General features: G+C 32.7%; 3 protein-coding genes across 4 annotated transcripts; 1 reads left to right on the top strand and 2 right to left on the bottom strand.

Annotated features, from left to right (window-relative positions):
* Positions 1-330: 330 nt before the first annotated feature.
* LOC105768572 (ER membrane protein complex subunit 8/9 homolog) lies at positions 331-3,161 on the bottom strand. Its single transcript, XM_012588559.2, has 5 exons — positions 2,820-3,161; positions 2,388-2,534; positions 2,215-2,274; positions 708-874; positions 331-636 (listed from the first exon to the last, which is right to left on the bottom strand). The coding sequence occupies exons 1-5, from the start codon at positions 3,027-3,029 to the stop codon at positions 606-608; spliced, it is 615 nt and encodes a 204-aa protein (XP_012444013.1). The 5' UTR covers positions 3,030-3,161; the 3' UTR covers positions 331-605.
* A 5,325-nt stretch (positions 3,162-8,486) lies between these two features.
* LOC105768571 (GBF-interacting protein 1-like) lies at positions 8,487-13,940 on the top strand. 2 transcript variants are annotated; one of them, XM_012588557.2, is made up of 9 exons: positions 8,487-8,863; positions 9,558-9,601; positions 9,812-9,878; positions 9,981-10,107; positions 10,228-10,778; positions 10,862-11,117; positions 11,937-12,222; positions 12,682-13,131; positions 13,274-13,940. In XM_012588557.2, exons 1-9 carry the CDS (start codon positions 8,671-8,673, stop codon positions 13,556-13,558), a joined length of 2,259 nt encoding a protein of 752 aa, XP_012444011.1. In that variant the 5' UTR covers positions 8,487-8,670; the 3' UTR covers positions 13,559-13,940. The 2 variants fall into 2 exon arrangements, with proteins under 2 accessions (XP_012444011.1, XP_052486625.1); XM_052630665.1 differs by having other exon boundaries at positions 9,558-9,605; positions 9,816-9,878.
* A 1,818-nt stretch (positions 13,941-15,758) lies between these two features.
* On the bottom strand, positions 15,759-18,696 carry LOC105768570 (nucleotide-sugar uncharacterized transporter 2). Its single transcript, XM_012588556.2, has 7 exons — positions 18,347-18,696; positions 17,980-18,131; positions 17,680-17,888; positions 17,507-17,600; positions 17,273-17,439; positions 17,023-17,193; positions 15,759-16,202 (listed from the first exon to the last, which is right to left on the bottom strand). The coding sequence occupies exons 1-7, from the start codon at positions 18,447-18,449 to the stop codon at positions 15,923-15,925; spliced, it is 1,176 nt and encodes a 391-aa protein (XP_012444010.1). The 5' UTR covers positions 18,450-18,696; the 3' UTR covers positions 15,759-15,922.
* Positions 18,697-19,796: the final 1,100 nt, after the last annotated feature.

The raw sequence follows: 19,796 nt of genomic DNA, 5'->3' as shown, positions 1-19,796 counted from the left end.
CATTTTGACAAATATTCAAAGTTAAAAAAACAAAATCATTATATTGTTTATGTAGTTAAATAAGCTTGTACTTGTCTACAAATTAAATAATCAGTCCATGTAAACACAACATTGAGTATAAATAATAGTATTCATTAACTCGACTCGACTCAAAATTTTTTTACTCGATTCGATTCGAAAAAAATTCAAATTGAATTCGGTTGCTAAAATAAGATTCGTCAACTCAACTGACTCGAAATTTTTTTACTCGATTTGACTCGATCGAATGCTCACCCTATGAAGAACCCTTGTTTGGTTGCCATGAAAAGGCCCATCCATGGCTGCTTGAAATTGACACTTTAAGCCTTCCTAAAATGAAAGGGTCAATGATTTCATCATACATTAATATCCTCAATCGCTAGATTCGAAAGGACTTGCAGTAAATTAAAAACATAGAATGGCTTTGCATTCCACTAACAAGTTCTAAAACAATTGTCTTAAAAAGCTCGTGTTTTGCTTAAGAAACATCGACCGCATCTTCTCAAGCTTTATAACCGATAATCACAACAAAATCTCCATTGGTTTGTCGAATTCATTGTCTGCTTCAAGCTACCAATCAAAGGATCTTATTTGAAGAGTTCCGGGTTAAGCCAGTCCCTGCAATCAGAAAGATGAAATGTAAAATCGAGCTCTATTATAAGGTAAGAGGAGAAGACCATAGAAATTACTTCTTAATGTCGTCAAGGTGGTCATCGAAATCTACAACATCCTGCCATTTCTCGGATGAAATGTAATCCGATAAAACAGCATTAGCCGCTGGCTCCTTAATTACCAATCGGCTGCCTCCATCCGGTCCAGCCAGTTTCCAATTCTTGGATGCATCCCTTATGTAAAGCTAATGTATGACAAGACAAATATCCTCATTAGTAAAAGTTCTCGGCCCATGAATACATCAGCGATCCGAAGAAAAACACCTCAAAATAACCAGAGAGTTGCATCGGAAGTAAATTTCAAAAGATATAACCGGACTAAAAAGGTAGCTATTGGAAGCCATATGCTATAACTAATGGTAAAAGTATCATGAAGTCGGATTACATTTTTTCCCCTCTACTTAAAAAATGGACAAATTAATCATTGTACGTTATATCAAATAGCAAATGGACATTTCTGTTAAAATTTTCATCCATTTATACCATTAAAAACTGGCGTGGATAACAGAATAACCAGACAGTGACATGTAACATGCCATGTGTACCTCATGCTGATGTACAAGGACCAGTTTTTAACAATAGAAATGGATGAAATTTTTAACAAAAGGGCCAATTTGATCTTTGATCCAATGTACAGGGACTATTTTGCAATAGATGGGGTAAAATGCAATCTGACTCCTGATACAAGAGCCCCTATTATACTTTTACCTGTAACTTATGCACAAAATCTGATAGTCGCTACAAATATTCAATGCAAAATAAAACAGTTTCATTGATGAGCAATGGGAATACTTCATGAATACCGTTTACGTACAAAGCATCCTAGGGGCTAAATGAAGTTCAAAGCATCAAAAGCAAGAAACGGAGAAACGGAGAAGGGGTATCACATATGAAACAAATAAATCAGATACCCCGATTCTAATTCAGAGAGATGTGAAACTTCCGTACCTAGGAATTTGGAATAGCAACAGGGTTTGTAGCCTATACAGTTGATATAACTACATGTCTATGAGACAGAAACAATCACTGATACACAGAAACCAAATATACAAAAGCACAAGATTGTCGATGCACTTCGAATAAGACTTAGACCACTCAAAGCATTGGAAAGCAAGCTGAAAAAAAACTTTATATGCATATACAAAGCAAAAAAACTTTATCCATACTCAAGTCACTGATTTTAACTCCTATAACAGTAACTTCTAAGATAGAACTAATGGCACCCAGATATAGCATTTTCCCCCTAAATGTCTCTCCCTACTATTCACTCGGGGAGTGAAACCCTTTGTTGCTCCAACTTCTAATTTTTCTTAAAATACCTGTGTGACTCTTATTCAAAAATGGACACGAAGACACAGGTCATAACCCTTCAAGGACCCTTCAAATACACAGAAAAACTTAAACGAGGCTAACCATACAGCGAGTAACATAGGTGGAATTTACCCCCATCACTTCCACCGAAATCAATCAAAACCAAGAAAGCAAGATATCATTAAAACTTTAAAGATCAGAAGTAAACACACACCTGCATCACAGGGCTTTGGTCTTTCCCCATGGGCAAAGCTTCAAGCTTTTTGTTATCCAACTACAAATGAGAAAAATCACAAACAAATCACAGACTTGAGACGTAACCAATAGGAAAAACCATGTATATACATATATTAGAGAAGGTATTACCAGAACAATCAAAATACATACCAAGAAAATGGCAGCTTGAGGGAAGTACCGGCAAATATGATCACCGATATTCTTTGCAACAATGCCTAGCTCTGCATCATCAAATCTCTCATTTGCATGGAAATAACCCACAATTCCCAAGCCCTTAGATCCATAATGCTCCTCTATCTGATCAAAACCAACCCATTAGAACACTTAAATATATATAATATATGTATATATCAATTTCATATTTCAAAGCCAATTCAAAGGGTCTTTGATCAAAACCCAATTGAATCTTTACCAAAATAATTAACAGTTTTTAACAACCCAATTGAATCTTAGATCAGAACTCAAGAATTAAGCATCCATAAACCTATGAGTATTCAAAACTAAGTGTTCCAAGGGAGAACTTGTTAAAAGAACAAAAGAAATACATAAATATAATTAACCCTAAGAAGAGAACATTGGTACCATGATGAGGGCGATCTCGAGGGAAGGCAACAAGGCAAGATTAGAGTGAAATAGAGGGACTGAGTCAGTGATCTCAACAACGCTATCATTTTGTGGGTTGACTCGGCCGAGTAAGATGCCGTTGACCGCCGTGGTCTTGTGCTTCAGAGCATGTAGAACCAATTTTATGTAAGCGTTCTGTGAGATCTCGTACTTCAACTCAGCCACCATTTTTGGATTTTTTTTATGATTGCTTAGACTCACTGAGTCTCTGAGCTAAATGGACAGCCGGCAATTGAACAAGAAGATGTGACGGTAAGGAGCTTGAAGGCAACAGCTAAACTCAGTGGTTTAACATTCTTTAAATCCTTTTGAGTTCGATGTTTTAAAGATCCCATGAAGCTGAAAGGATGATCCATACGGCGTCGTTTTACAGTTTGTCTTTAGGATTTATTTTATTTTTTTTAAATTTAATATAAAAATATTTTAAATTTTCTTCCATATATTTTCTAAATATAATAATAGGTATATAATATATATTTGAAATTTAAAAATATATTTAAAATTATGTTTTGTTTTAACTAAAGGTTAACTCGTATAAATATAAAAACTCGTTGATTCCAAGTATTAATTTAAGCAAAACTACAAATAATTAAATTATAGGCGTCTAACTCGTATTTCCTATACAGTTTAAATGAAATAATTTTACCCACCAACTCAAAATAATAATAAGCTGTAATTAGGGAACAAATAAAATCGGAAAAGAAACTTACTTGCAAAGAATTTGTTAAAGTAATAAAGAAAATCAAATAGTATGAACGATGAAGAACATCCAAACGTAAATAAAATTCCTTGAATTTCAAGGAAAGTAAATAAAACAGGCTAAATTCCTAAGAAAATGACTATTTTCATCATAACAAACGCTATCTATATTTTAGTACCCAATTTAACGGAAATGAGAGGAAATGAAATCCACAATCCCAAGCTAAAGATAAAACTTTATACAAAAGAAAATAAAGATTAAAGTAAAAAGAGGTAGAAATTAAACTAATGCGTTAATTTTTTTTCATATTGTATTTATTTACCTCTTATTGAAAGTTTTAAAATTCTTTTTAATATTAAAATTTTAAATTTCAAAACATAAAAATAAATTAAATAAATTGTTGATATTTTTATTCTTTGATAACGTCAGTCAATTTATTACTATAATATTGAAATTAATTAAATTTATTTATTTATTATCCTTCTAAAATTAAATTTTATTTTATGTGTCCAAATTAAAATCAAATAACTCATCTCTAATAATTATCTCTGAAACTCAAATTTCTTTTGATTATATGATCTTAAATCTTTCATGCTAAGCTAAAAGTAAAGAAAAATCCTTACAATTAATTAATTTTATCTTTCGTGCCAAACAAAACCCATAATTATTACCCAAACGAAGAACAAGCAATTAATTTAATTAATTGTAAATATTTTTCCTTCGATTTTAGCTTAGCCTTGAAGTTTCAAGAATATATAATCAAAAGAAATTTAAGTTTCAGATACAATTATTAAATATGATTTATTTGATTGATTTTATTAAGGACAATTTGGAAATATAAAAGAAGATTAAAGTAATTAATTTAGTTTATTTTAATATTATAGTAAGAATTCAGTTGACATTATCAAACGATAAAAACTTTCTACAATTTATTCAATTGATTTTGATACTTTAAAATTTAAATTTTCAATATTAAAGAAAAAAATTAGAATTGCGAGCAATAAAATAAACAAGTACATTATGACAAATTTTTAATGCATTATTTTTCTATTGCTTTTTTTCCACTTTAATCTTTAATTTTTTTTTTACACAGATCAAGACTTTAAAAAAAATTCTTTCTCGATGACCAGAATGAAACTGACTTAGACATTGGGTGACCAAAATGAAAGTTTTAAAATGATGCGGACATGATTTGATATGCACAGTCATTCGTCATTAAGGATTTAACGCTTGAGTGACTAAAATAAAAACACCCTAAAAGTTGGATAATAAAATTGCAAGAATATTTTTAATGACCAATTAGGTAATTTACTCGAAAAAGAAACAAAACCTATGTGGCACAGTTTATAATCTACCATTAAGTTTTTAACCTAAAACTCATATTTATGTAAGATTTACACTTTTGTTAAACTCTTAAAACCCCAAATCCTCTCAATAATCTTTAAACCCAAAAACCTTTCTTCTTTTCTTCCTATATTGTTGCAATTTTTTTCTTTCTCCTTTCTTGTGTTTATTTGGTGTAGGTTAAATATTCCGCATTAACGAGGAATTCCCAGTAAGCTTTCACAAGGAATATTGAACAACTAAAATCGAGGTTAAGGGTTGCTAATAGACTTGTCCATGGGCCGGGCGGCCCGGCCCGACGGCCCGCCCGAAATATGGGAGGGTTCGAGTAAAAATATAAGCCCGAAATATGGGCTTGGGAAAAAAACGAGGCCCGTTTAAAAAATGGGCCGGGCTCGGGCTCGGGCTTAACTTTTTTGGCCCGGCCCGAATATAATAAATATATATTTTTTATTTTTAAAATACTTAAATTTTTTTTATTTTTTTATTTTTAAAATATTTTTTTGTGTTTATTAAAAACCGGGCTGGACTTGGGCTTATTATTTTTTTCTCGGGCCGGGCATGGGCAAAATTTTAGGCCCATATTTCGGGCCGGACCGGGCCCGGGCCTAAGAGTCGGGCCGAAATTTTTTCCGGGCCTGGCCCGGCCCATGGACAGGTCTAGTTGCTAACTTTACTGTTCCATTGCATTATTCCTTGATTACTTTGAAACATATTGTTTGAGTTCCATTAGTCTTATAGTTAAAAGATTATTTAAAATGTCCCATATAAAATCTAGAAGAATTAATGAACCCGAACCATTAGTGGCTGCAAAATCCCTCAAATTTTCTAAATCCAAACGTTGAATTTTTTTTTGGAATTTCAAGGAAAGACGTTTATTCAAGAACAGGGGTTTGAGCTGTCAATGGTTCTATGTTAGGAAATATGGCTACATCCTCGTAACGGCTGACCCATCAACCAGTAAACTGAGTTGTAATGCTACATTATTGAGTGTAATTGTACACTCATTGATCAGAAGATGAAATGTGCATGTCTCGGGTCTCCATCTTTCCAGCAAAGCGCTAATAAGTGGAGGCTCCAATTTAGTTCTCCCTAGCATATGTAACACGTGCAAGAATCCCGCATCTTGCAAGTGTTGTTTAATGACACGTGTTGCTCTCACACTTAAATTGTGTATATTCGTTTCGATAATTTGATCTTCAATCTAATTATATAAACATAAAAAAATTAAAAAAATAATATTAACAACTTAATATTTATATTAATTAACATAAAAATGTAATAATATTTTCTGACCATTATTAATTGTATGCTGAAAATATGTTTGTGATCTAAACGAATAAGAGGTATCGACATTTTAAATTTTATGAAAATCAAATAAAATCATATAAATTATAAATATAATACTGAGATAAGAATATTTTGAGAGTTTAGAATAAAATAGGATTGAAAAAATTTAGAATAAAATAGGATTGAGATAATTGAGAGAATAAATGAATTAAATGAAGAAAAGAGAAAACAAATTGGGTATCTATAGAAAATGAAACAGTCATTGGAAGAAAAAAAATTAGTTGTTTCTGACCGTTGAATTTTTTTTTTGACGGTTGAGATAAAAAATAGCCGTTGGAAAAATCAGACCATTGGATGGTTACAAAAATGCTTCCAACAGGGCGCATTTTCGTTTTCTCTCTAAAAAAATGACCTATTTTTCTAAATTTCGGGAAAAAAATACCTAAAACCCTAATTTTATTTCAAAACTGACATATTTACCGAATTTGGTGTCACTCAACTTAGTGAAACAAACTCACTTAAATCCGGTATACTAATCATGTGAAACAAACTCAACTAGATTATGTACATTCACAATAAGAGTGAAAATTATGTATAACACATATTTATGAAAATTTTATATAAAAATCAAATATAACTTTAGTTGATGTGTTACGAATTAAAATTTTAGAAGTCATTGTTCTTGAAACTTGATTATTTTTTGATTTTTATAAATTTTACATAAAATATAAAAGAGAACTACGTTTTACACTATAAAACCTAAAAAGAAGTCATTTTCTAATTTAAATGGCATGCAGTTGATTTGTGACACCAAATTCAATCAGAACTTTAATTATAACTAGATTATGTCACACTAGAAAGAAAACAATTCATGTAATTTTTTTTAATATTATTTAACAATGGTAAAAAAAACTTGTGTTTATCTTGTTGACATAGGTTTAATCTAGACCTGATCATGCGTCAGGCCTGGTCAATACAAAATTTTAGGTCTTTTTTCTAGGTTCAGGCCAGCCCGAAAAATAAGTTTAAAATTTTGTCCACACTTAGTCCAAATAAAAAATGCTAAACTCGAGTTTGACTTGGCTTACTCATATTAATTTTTTATATGAAAATAATTTTAAAAAATATAATACAGCAAATTGAAAATACATCAAAATAATCTTATACTTAAATAACACTAAGATAGTTACAACTTAACAAGCAAACACCCTTAAAATAGTAACAAAATTAACAATAAATCAATAGTTATACATTATCCAAACAATAACAACAAAATAGTAGCAATATAATAGCAAAATAACAACAAGCAACAAAAAAAAAAAAGTTTAGGCTGATTTGGGCCGTGCCTAGCCCAAGCCGAAATACCTTACTCGAGGCCTAACCCATTTAGAGAACGGGTCTTATTTTTTATCCAAGTCATTTTTCGGGCCTATATTTTTCCCATAATCATAGTTCAATCCTTAGATATATTAAATTTACTTTTTTTTTTAAAGATCGAGTGAATATTTGATAAACTGACAATTTACTTTTTTGAACTTTAATATTTTATTATATTTGATACTTGTCAACCCTCTTACAACTACGGATAATGTAAGAAATAATTTTCCTTACAAATTATATAGACATATAAAAATAGAAAACCACAAGTATATACATTATTATTTATTATTTAAAATAAAAATTAAATATTTTCTAATTGAGTTGATAATTAATATAACTCGTAATATTAACTCAATTAATTTTTTATAATAAATAAAAGTAAAGATGAAAAAAATACTTAAAACCACATTATAAATTAAGTACAATATGATTTTGAAAAGATAAAATTGCCTTCTTATAAAATCAATAAAAATATAAAAGAACTGTTTATACAATTATTTATTTATTTTAGTTGATTGAACATTAACTCGATTGTCATTGTTATTATTGTCAATGCAAAAGAACGTGAGTTTGAGTACGCTGAAGTACATTATTCTTCTATTCACGAGTTTAAGAGTTGAATAAAATATGAGTAGTTCTAGACATTATATCAAAAAGAGCAGATATGATTCGAGATTATTAAAATAAAATATAAAATATAAATAAATTAATTTAGCTAATAAATCTTACAAATTCTATTTAAAATTGGATTATTTAAGTCTATAAACAAATATGAAAAGAAAAATTAAAGCATAATTACAAATTGTTGGCTAAATGGAGTGTGAAATTGTGAATTAATTGCCTACTAAACCCCTGTATATATAAACCAAACCATTCTCTCTTTCGACATTAATAAACAAATATTATTTTACTGTTATTGTTCTTCATCTCTACTATGATTTATGCCCTAGTCTAGTTATAGTTATAAAATATAAATACATTAACACATTCAATCCTTTTTTTTGCTTTTTGGGTTGTTTTCGTTTTGCTTCGTTCTTCCCTTTTTTGTCCTCCTTTCTTCTCTTTATTTTTTATTTTTTGTTTTTCTTTGCTACCATGAGCAGCCAAGGTGGCCTCGGCGGCGGCGGTGGTGGTGGGTCCAGAGCTTCGATCCCAGAAAATGCAAAGAGAATGATCCAAAGCATAAGGGAGATCACAGGGAAGCAACACAGCGATGAAGAAATCTTTGCAGTCCTCCAGGAGTGCTTTATGGATCCTAATGAAACTGCCCAAAAGCTTCTTTATCTGGGTAAAATAAATGATATTTGAAAATTTTTTATTGGACTGTTTTTTGTGAGGTTTTTTTATCTGTATATATTTTTTTGTTGTTGAGAAAGTGAAGAAAGTTGGGATTTTTGTGCTTTCTTATGTTTTTGCTAATAGAAAGTGGATTTTTTATTTGTTTGTGTTTTTATGGAAAGGTAAGTGTGGATTGTTTGATTTATTGGTTTTGTTTTTCTTAGGGTAAATGTTTTTTGGTTGCTGGGAAAAATGGTAGCAGATTAAAGAAATTTAATATGTTTAAAAACATGTATGCTTTGTTTTGATGATTTATCAGCTATAGTAGTCTGCCAATTTCCTTGTTTTCGTTTTCAATCTTTATCTGATTGATTGTAGGTCTTAAATAATTAACTTTTACCATCATAATTTGATATCAGTATTCCATAAGTTGAAATTCTATTCTTTTCATCCTTGCTTTGCTGATTTGTTTTAGATATTGTCAAAAACTACTGCAGTTTTATGACTGCTGATGATTTGCATGCAAATGTGTAAAGGCCATTGCTGGTCATTAGCTTTTCTTTTTGGTCCTAGAAGAATGGCTTTTTCATGGGGGATTTTCAAATGGCATTAAGTGGTTACTTTGTCTGTGCTTAATGTACCTTATGGTTTGCCTTTTTTTTTTTATGAAAGAATGTATGAAGATTGCATTGTTTGATTGGCAGATACATTTCATGAGGTGAAACGAAAACGCGACAAGAAAAAGGAGGCAAGTGGTCTTTTTCTTTCTAACATATTTCAATTATCATTGAATCTATAGGTTATATAGGACTGTGCTTTATTACATGCTTGCTTGGTAGCAATGATGGCAAAATTGCTGTAATGCGATTGTATTACTTAATAAAATTTGGTTTAGTAGGGATTTTGCTTTGTTTTGCTCGGTTAAATTTAATTACTACTCGCTTCTTGTTTTACACAGACAGCTGGTGTACAAGGACGAGGAGGTCGGGGCAGTCGAGCGAACTATTTCACATCATCTAGTAAAGGTATTAGTTTTTCTTTTCTTCTCCTACTTATGCATTGATATATGAATTTTACTTGTTTTCTTATCTGTAAGTTGCTAATGTAACGGGTTTTGTTCTTTTAAGATGCTGGAGTTGCAAGGAATTCATCTGCTCGAAGGGATAATTGGGTTAATCATACCTCAGATAGAGGTTCTGCGCCTTTGCCAGTATATCAGAAAGTGGAAAATAATGCAGCTTCTCGCACAAAAAAGTAAAAATGCATGATGATATTATTAGTGTATTGAAATGACTTTTATACACTTATTAATCGGCTCTGTTCTAGAGAATTGTGTTATGAATCACCTAAATATTTTGTTCTATTCTTTAACAGAACAACCACCTCTATACCAAATGGCACTACAACTTTACCAAATGGGAGCTCCAGTTATGGATCCCAATTGTCTGTCAATGACGTTAATGGTGAAGCTAAAGATGGCTTACCTGCAAACAAGCCAGCAACTATTTCAGTGCAACCAGATGTTGCTGAACCTCCTGCCTGCATTCCTGCTCCATTATTTGTCTCTTTGATCCAAGGTCAAGAGAAGTCTGTGTCAAATTCTAATGGCTCATCATCTTCTTCCAGTTCTGCAACCGTCTCTGGTGTCTATCCATCTGCTTCTGATCCTGTGTTTGTGCCAACCGTGTCGCAGCATGCTGGTGCGGCGGGTACAATAAAATGTGAAATTGGACGCCAACATGAAGCTACTGAAATAAACAATATTCAAGGAAACAAACATGTTCCTGATGATATTGATGTATCTAAGACCGAGAAAACAGCATTTGAAGTTCCAGTTTCAATGCATGGAAATAAGTCCCCCAGTAAATCGGAAGCTGCTGAACAGGTTAAGGAATCCAATCTTATGGAGTCCACCTCACTCCAAGGTCTTACATCTTTTGTTTGCTTATTATTTATTTATTTATTTATTTTTATTGGAGATTTCACTTGGTTCTTGCTTGTGAAACAGTGGTCACATCTGAGGTTGCATCTCTCACTGTTAAAGACATTTCTCAATATATTGCCGATTCAAAGGTTCCAAATGGTCAACATGTTACTTTTCCCACCCACTTCCAAGTCTCTGAAAATGGCTTAACTTTTGGAAGCTTTGATACTAGTTTTGGACTGGGAACAGAAAATAATATCAGTAGAGCGGAGATTAGCTCTGCATGCCCTGTTGAAACTTCTCTGAGTAGTGATGAACTTGCTGGAGAGCCATCTTCTAGGTTTGTGGATATTAGTTTCTGAACTTATTTGAATCTATATTTTGTTTGATTAATGTTTTCCTTCTGCTAGAAAGTATCCAATGTTCAAACACTTTTCTTTCATCTCAGCAATTAGTTTTTTAGGTGTTGGTGGTATGTTAGTTCTAGTTTCATACTTAGTTGATATGGAGCCCTGATGTTTTGCTCTTTAACTGTTTAAAAGAGTTGTAAGAATAGTTTTCTGTCGTATCTTCTGGTGGGCTTAGGGGTGTAAATGAGACACTTGTGCTCACAAGCTACTCAAGTTCAACTAAAAATAAATTTGAACTTGATCTGGTAATTTTTGAGCCGAGCTCGAGCTATCAATCGAGCCAAATTCAAGTTTAGTAATACTTGACTTGAATGGCTTGTGAGCCTGATCGAGCTTTTCATATTTTTATATTATTAAATTACGTTATTGTCCTTAATATATGTTATTAACCCTAAGCTTAATTATTTAGTCAAGCTCAAATTCGAGCTTGAGTACAAAAATTGGTAAATGAGCTTAATTGAGCTTGAGTAGCTCGATTATATATCGAGCCGAGATCGAGCTTAAAAATAGATGTTCGGTTGAGCTCAAGCTCAAGCTTGGCAGTATTCGGGCTCGGCTCGGCTCAGCTCAATTACATTACTAGGTAGGCTTAAACATGTTGGATGAATAAATACTGTAGTTTATAAATGTGCATAATTTGCCAATGGTATATAAAGCTAGAGGTTTGGAGCCTCTAAACAGTATTCCTAGGTATACTATTTTGTTTTTTAATATTTTAGATCTTATTGAGCCTTTTATGATTTCCTCAGAAGCCAAGGTATATTATCAGCTGCAGAAGGGGACAATGCTGATCAACCGCGATCTCCTCCTGAGTTAGAGGAAGTGCCCAAACCAGAAGGCAATGTTCCCTCTGTTGCTGAGTTGAATGATCAGTCAACTCAAGAAGTGCATTTGCACCCTGAAGGTAATCCGCCTATCATTCCAAATGCCCCCAGCTATGGGTTCGGCTTAACGCCAGCATCTGCAGGCCACCTATCACAGTTTGATGGACCTGAGGCTTGGGTGCATGATGTTTCTCGCCTTGCAAACTTTGCTGTAAGCACTTCTTCCTATCTACTGTCTTATTTTCTGATTTCACGGTATAAATTACTAAATTTTGGTTCCAAGCATCTACTTAGTTGGCTTAGAACTATGTTACTTGAACTCCTCATTTTTCTCGAAATACTTTTGTCCGACACATGGATATGGGGATATGACCTCTAAGGATCCTCCAAATATATGCAAAAACTTAGGAAACCATATGGACACTCACACTTGAGTCCAAATATCATAGGGTTATAGTGTGCTTTAAAAAATGTTTTGGTACTTGGTATTTGCATCCTTTCTTTTTTCTTCAGTGTATGGAATACGACAAGAAAAGTTATCACATACAACTGTAGATTTCATAGAATTAACTTGTACTGTTAGTTTCCCTTTTAACAGTGCAATTAAATGTTTAGTCTGTTGCTTCTACTATTGTACATGCTTTTTACTGTCGATTTGTCAAACTTTTAGGGTGGGAATACTCCAGTTCCATCTGGTACTTCAACACCACCTCTTCAGAGCTCCGTTGGTGCAGCCCCACAAGCAGTTCACCTCTTCAGGCAGCCATTTCCGCCTAATTACTTCCCTTATCCCCACTATCTTCCCCCTTTTTATATGCATGCAATGCATCAATATTTAACCCTTGCCGGTCTCCCCCAGCAACCATCAACTGGCAATGTGTACGTGCCTCCTGGAGCAGCTGCACCTGGGGTCAAGTTCCCTCTTTCACAGTTCAAGCCTGGAACTAATGCTGGAAACCCAGCTCACTTTGCAAATCCTTCTGGTTATGGTCCATTGACCCCTCCACCTGTTGGTTTCAATTTGTCTGTTCCATCAGTGACCTCTGGAAGTTCTAGCAGCAAGGAGGATCTTGCAGCTTCGCAATTGAAGGAAAACCATATATACACAACTGGACCATTGGTTCGTTTTGCTTTCCCTTTCCTTCTATATAGACCTGTCAATTAGGCGAGTCGAGTTATATTTCGATACATTATATCGTAGTGTTCTTTATTAGCTGTTAGAAGAATTTAACACAATGCTTTGATATATCTGTTTTTTGCAGAATGAAGGTTCGGCTATCTGGATGACTGCTTCACCTGCGCAAGATTTATCCAGCTTGCTGTATAATCCATTGTACCCCCTTCACGGCCCCCAGCTTCCTTTCTCTCCTGCACAGGCCAGTCACGGTGCCATTGCTGGACTCTATCAGCCGTCACAAACAATAGCTCCTCCTTCCAACACCAATAACCTCCTTCAACAGTCTCAAGCCACGGAAACCGCGATTCCTGCATCCGGTGCTTATCAGCAGTCTCAACTTGCACAATTAAACTGGAACACTAATTACTGAACCGTTAAAATCTTACAACAACAACGACCCAACGTAGAAACACATGGAGGAACTCTCAGTAATGGGTGAAACTCTGAACTGTTCTTTCTTTTCTGGGGGTGTAAATATATTAGGGTTTATGTATGGTGGGGAAATATCCCTTTGCCATATTATTTCCCACCATTTCTCTTAATGTTGTTTCTTTTGGAACTTATTATTCACATAAGATGCTGAATAGGAGGAATTTGAAGAGATGGATAGAGATATTTAGATTAGGTGAGATTTCACCAATTTTTCCTTTTATTTTTCCATTATCTCACCTGTATATTAAATTTTGAATAGGGAGGAAAGAATGATACAAGCTGTGATTGGTATATGGCAAGTTTCTTCTAGTTTCTTTTAATTGATTGTTGCTCTATTATTATTATTATTATTATTATTATTATTATCTATTGGTATCTTTCATATCCTTTTTACGGTTCATGTTCAGGATTTGTAGCTGTTTTTCCTAACACTATCGTCTTCAGTGTTCGAATTTGCGTTTTCTCCTTATATTGCAACATGTCTTTTCACTGTACATAGCGGTGCTCTCTTACTGAACGAAAAGTTGCTCGTTTTCTTCAATTTAAATCGGGCTGATCAGGTTGGAAACTGGTTTCCTTTATTTGAACCTGTCAGTGTCAGTCTTGCGGATTAAAAATGAGTTTGGATTTTCCATTTTTTATCTGAACTCGAAAATGGTTTGGAACTTGACAATTTGCATTCACCTAGATATGGATTGATTCGGCCTTAATTGATAGGTCTAAATGTGTCAATTGTGTCTCAAACTGACTCGATGAAATTTAAACTCAATTCAATTATGAAAGTCAATAGTTGACTATAAAATTCAATAATCTAAACTTATCTAATTTAAAATTAAATTTATCCGAATTCAAAATTAATTTGAATTTGACTTAATTCAAACATAACAAGTTGCCCAAAATAAATCTTGATTAATATCTAAAATAATCTAAACCTAAAATAACTCAAGAAACTCAAGCTACATGAACTCAAAATTATCTAAAACTAAAATGATCTGAACTCGAATGATCTAAAAACTTATTCGAACTCAACTAACTCAAAGTCTAATTCAGATTTATCTAAAATATTTTGTAAAATAAATTATAGGTTTTTGTATGCAAATTTCTTTATGTTTTAAACATATCTAAACTAATTAAATTGTCCCAAAAAAATTTAAAAAATTTAAAAAATTATATTATAAGCATAAATACATACGAGTGTTTGGAGCGATTAAGGTAAAAAAATTTATATTATAAACCCAAAATATATATTATAAAAATTGTGTATTTTATAAATTATAATAAAAATATATTATTTAATTTCTAAAAAATTCTAAAGTTATGACAAAAATTATATTATTTATAAAAATGTTATGAAAGTTATTGGATAATTTATAAAACATTGTTTATAAAGATTATATATTACAAATTTTATATTATTTTTACTTAATTTACATATTAGAAAAATGGATATAATCTAGCATAATTTTTCTCCAAATTAAGTCTATATAAGTTTTTATAATTAAACTATGGACTATTTGGACTATGAACCCAAATATTGAAGGTCGATGCTAATTATGCAAATACAAAAAAATTTCTTATACCATATCGTGGGGTATGATACTATTTGAGAGAATGATGCCAGACACAAGCACTATAGTTAGCTCATGAACTCTTTAGTTTAAGACATTCAATGCTTCGAAATGTGATTAAGAAGACATTTGTTGTTCTAAAACAATATTTCTCATATTAACATCATCGTAATATAAGATAAAAAGAATAAGGTTAGGTCGTACTAACATGTTGCATATTTCATAACACTTCAATTATAGGTGGAATTAAGATGATTCATACTTTGAAGAATACATGAAAAGATGATGATAACCGAGCATATGTTAAATATTAAAAGGAATAACCCGATAAATATGCAATAGAAAAATTAGATAAAATTTCATACGTTTATTTTTCTTGTTATTTTTATTAGTAATCATAGTATCAACTACTTTTGTAGACTAACCTATTAAATACGATAATTTGATTTTAATTTTTATTACTTGTTTAGAAAATATTTTTATCATACTAATAATTTTTTATAGTAATTGATACGTTTAATCGTGTAAGTGCAATTACGATGTAATTGCACTCTATCAGCTAAACAAGTCTAAAAAATTAAAATTTTTTTGTAATTACAAAATAGTGTAATTACTACCCGAGTAATTACACTGTACTGTTTAAACAAACCCGGAATTTTTTTTCCAAATGCTCTTTAGCTCTTTGTTTTCATTGTCTATACAATCTCTTTTTTTTGTTTCTGTATTTTTCTTTTTTACACATCGTTTGTAGTCTTTATTACCGTCGAGTCTTCACTGCCGTTTTCACTGGTTTTTGTTTTGGATACAGGAGTTTGTACTGGAATCTGCTTATTTGAGCCGTCTTTTGATTCTTTCAAGTTCAGTGACGTGTAAACCGACATGCCGGCGAGTGCAAAGACGGCACCGGAAAGACTCACCAGCCCCGGATCGGAATCCAGAAGAATGTATCCTCCAACAAGTATGACACAAGTTTTGAATTGTCCTAAAACAACATGTGATGTTGCAGAAGTTGCCCTACAAAAGGGGGAAAAAAAGTATATAAGATTGCTTTAAACCCAAGTTACAACAAACAGACAGAGACTGCTACCTGAAAATTAGGTTGTCTAACACTTTACTTTTCAGTTTCACAGTGGGGTTAATTTGAATCGGATTAATTTCGATAGGATCGATATGGGTTTTAAATTTTAAGTTATTTCTAGTTCGAGTTTGGCTCATTTTAGTTTTGGCTCATTTTGGTTCTTGTCACTTGAGATTCAGATAATTTTGGGTCTATTTTGAGTTCAGGTTGTTCGGGTTTTCAAGCTCGGGTTTTAAGGAAAGGTCATCATAGGTTTGAATAATTTTAGATTTTAACCATCGAGTTCAAAACATTTTGGGTTTTAATAACATTAGATTTGAATAATTTTGATTCACGTATTGAGTAATTTTAGGTTATTTTAGATTTAGATTGTTTCGGGCTTGGGTGGATCAGGGTTTGTGTTGAACTAAATCAAATTGAGTCAGTTTCGGGTTCAAATCAAGTTTGAGTTAGGGCTCTTTTGGGTTCAAGTAGTTACAAGTTCTAGTTAGTCGGGCTTTTAGGTCAAGTCATTATGGGTTTAGGTCATTTTAGGTTCTAATCACTTTGCGTTTAGATCATTTTAGGCTTTGATAACTTTAGATTCAGATCATTCCGATTTACTTGTTCAATCATGGAAGGTCATTTTGAGTTCAGGCTATTTTGAGCTCAGGTCAATTTAGGTTTATATTGGACGGATTCAAGTTGTTGGTTTCGGACTAATCGGACTGATATCTCAAACTCAGATAAAAATAGAGAGGTGTATCTGAAACTTACCCTAAAGCCAGTGCACCAGACCATTGTAAAAGAAAACCAAGCAAAGCTGAACTGAGAATTGCACAAGAGTTGTTTATATCCCATTTGAACAACAAAACTCCAGGTGGATCCAACCATGGCATTAATGCTAACAAGAAGAAGATTGTAATTGGGGTTGTCTTCCACATCAACCTACATTTCAGACATCATCATTTTTCCGACACAAACTAAAACAACCATAACAATCAATGTTACATTACTTGTCACTTACGCAAGTGCTGTCCAATTCGCTTGTTGCTGTAAACTAGACCACAAAATCTTGTTTATGGCACTTGGGACTATCCATGCAAGGGCGATACATGCTCCGAAGGCGTTGAACTGTAAATCTGTTACCGTGGCCACCGCGACACCGGCGGAAACAGCCCCTAGAGCCAATACCTGCAAAGAACAAACAGAGTATAAGACCGGATAATCGGAGAGAGCCGAAGGGTGTTTGTCGATGCACCTTTTTGAATGATATGGTTTTCCGGAAGAGAACGAATTCCGCAAGAACGATGGTCGGAGTGACCGCGATCTTAGCCATTTGGTAGAAACCAACACTGCAAAATGAGGTCAAAATGGTGAGGAAAATCGGATTAATGAGCGAATTCGGTGTTTGAACACCGGGAATTCTCGGACCTGTTATACTTTAAGCTGGTATTAGCAAGACCGGACGCGAAAGCCATTATAGCTCCCAACAAAAAAATAGATGAGGAAGGAGTCGTTTTCGCCGGAGGGGAAACCGGAAGCCATGAAAGAGTCTTGAAAATTGCTAGTAAAAGCCATGATACGGCGTAATGTAGTAAGGTTAAGAAGATTGGGAAATTGAATCCAACTCTCCCCATCACCTGAAAAAAAGTAAAATCTAATAAATCGTAACTCATCACGAAACAGAGAGATGACAAACATCTTAAGCAAACAGAGTTCGAAGGAACTTACTAGTTTGTTGGTTAGAATAATCCCGACGGCCACGAAGAAATTGAACGTCATCGCCACCACCGGTCCGCAAAATCGTTGTTGTTGCCGCTTGGCTCCTTCTGATGTTCTAAGCTCATTGTATAGGGAACCCCTCAACTCCTCCAATGCTTTACCTAAAAACAAGAACATCAAAACATTTCTTTTAAGGTACGGATCAATCATGCAAGAAAATACCATTTTGTTTTCCACTACAACTCTGGCATGCTGGCCATTTTTTTTCCATAAATAGCTCATTAATGGCCAAAAAGAAAAGAAAACAAAACATAAACCATAATGTTATAAAACAAAACATGAATCTGAGAATTTTTGAAGGAATTTTAAGACAAACCTGCTTCACCTGCATCACTGTCTTTCCTTTTGAAGGATTTTCTTCCATCAGCACCTAAAAGAGAATCAAGCAACCCCATTCCACCAACACTTGAAATCTGCATCTATCTTTTAGGATCCTTCTTCTCTCTACAAACAACAATATTATCAAAATGAACCAATAACAACAACAGCAATGACTGAAATATTTAAAAACCCCATTTCTCAAAATTTCAGATAAAGTTACAAATTTTTCAAAAATGGGGTCTTTGCAATAAATCACCAAATGAAAAAAAAAACCCAAAGAAAAAGATAAAATGAAAGATTTTAAATTTACACCCAAAACAACAAACAAAACAAAAGTTTGAAATTTGGCATTGACAAGTGTCTTGCTAAAGTTAGTTTCTAATTATTGAATTCTTTTTTTAAAAAAAGATTATGAGATTAGATTGTTAGCTGTGAGGGCCGCACCAAACTCCATAAATAGCTATGATAATATGATGCCACGTGGCACCATTCCTTAGTTCCAAGATCTCAACGGCTGGTTATTGTGGGATTTTTTTAATGATCAGATATGGGTTTACGGAGAAGTTAAGGAAACATTATTATGATTTGTTAATTTTGGATGGATGATGCAAAGAAATAGTCAAATTAATGGTGGTTTAAGTTAGTATAGGGAATTGAGCCATTAACGAGAAGAGAAAAGATTGAATGAAACTGAGATATCATGTTATTTATATTTATTTTCAATAAAAGCATGTTATTTCAGTATTTGGGATGAAAATGCTGAAGTGGTATTTTAATTTTATATAATTTTTTTCTCCAACGAGAATTCCCCTCATGTTGTGGAAGTTCATGATACGGTGTCAGATCTATTTTTTTATTTTAATTATTTTATGAAATCTGATTAAATTAAATTTGAATTATTATTAATGTATTATTTTAGGGTTAATTTTTATTTGATTAATTTAAATTTAAAATAGATTTGAAAGTAATCTCTATAAAAAAAATTAATTTTGCCTTATGTTTGTTTGCTTTTAAAAGTGAAATTTCAATTTTAGTGTCGAATTTCTTATTGGACTCGTCGATTTGCAAACAAAGGAACTCACTCGTTAGCTTGGGCAGTCTTGTTACATGCAAACCACATGAAAGGGGATGATATTCCTCTACCCTCTCTTTTGAAGAATACTTTTTTTGAACGAGAAGATATCAAACAGTAGGATCGGATGTATGAGATAAGCCGCTTGACTTTGTTTTAGTGGTTTGATTTTTTGTTATATTTTTTTGTTTGCTTTCCCTATTTAATGAATTGAATTTTTTTTTTTAAAGAATGATATCAACTCGAAATAATTGGAACTTGAATATCAAATCCTAAAAAATTTGACTTGCAAACTTGAATGATCCAAATCAAAACTAACTTAAATTCAAAATTGATTCAAACCTAGATGATCCAAATTCGAAAAGATTCGAAT

This window comes from Gossypium raimondii, chromosome 5 (genome assembly GCF_025698545.1).
Source record: "Gossypium raimondii isolate GPD5lz chromosome 5, ASM2569854v1, whole genome shotgun sequence".
Classification (NCBI taxonomy): domain Eukaryota; kingdom Viridiplantae; phylum Streptophyta; class Magnoliopsida; order Malvales; family Malvaceae; genus Gossypium; species Gossypium raimondii.
This window is presented reverse-complemented; position numbering and strand designations above follow the sequence as displayed.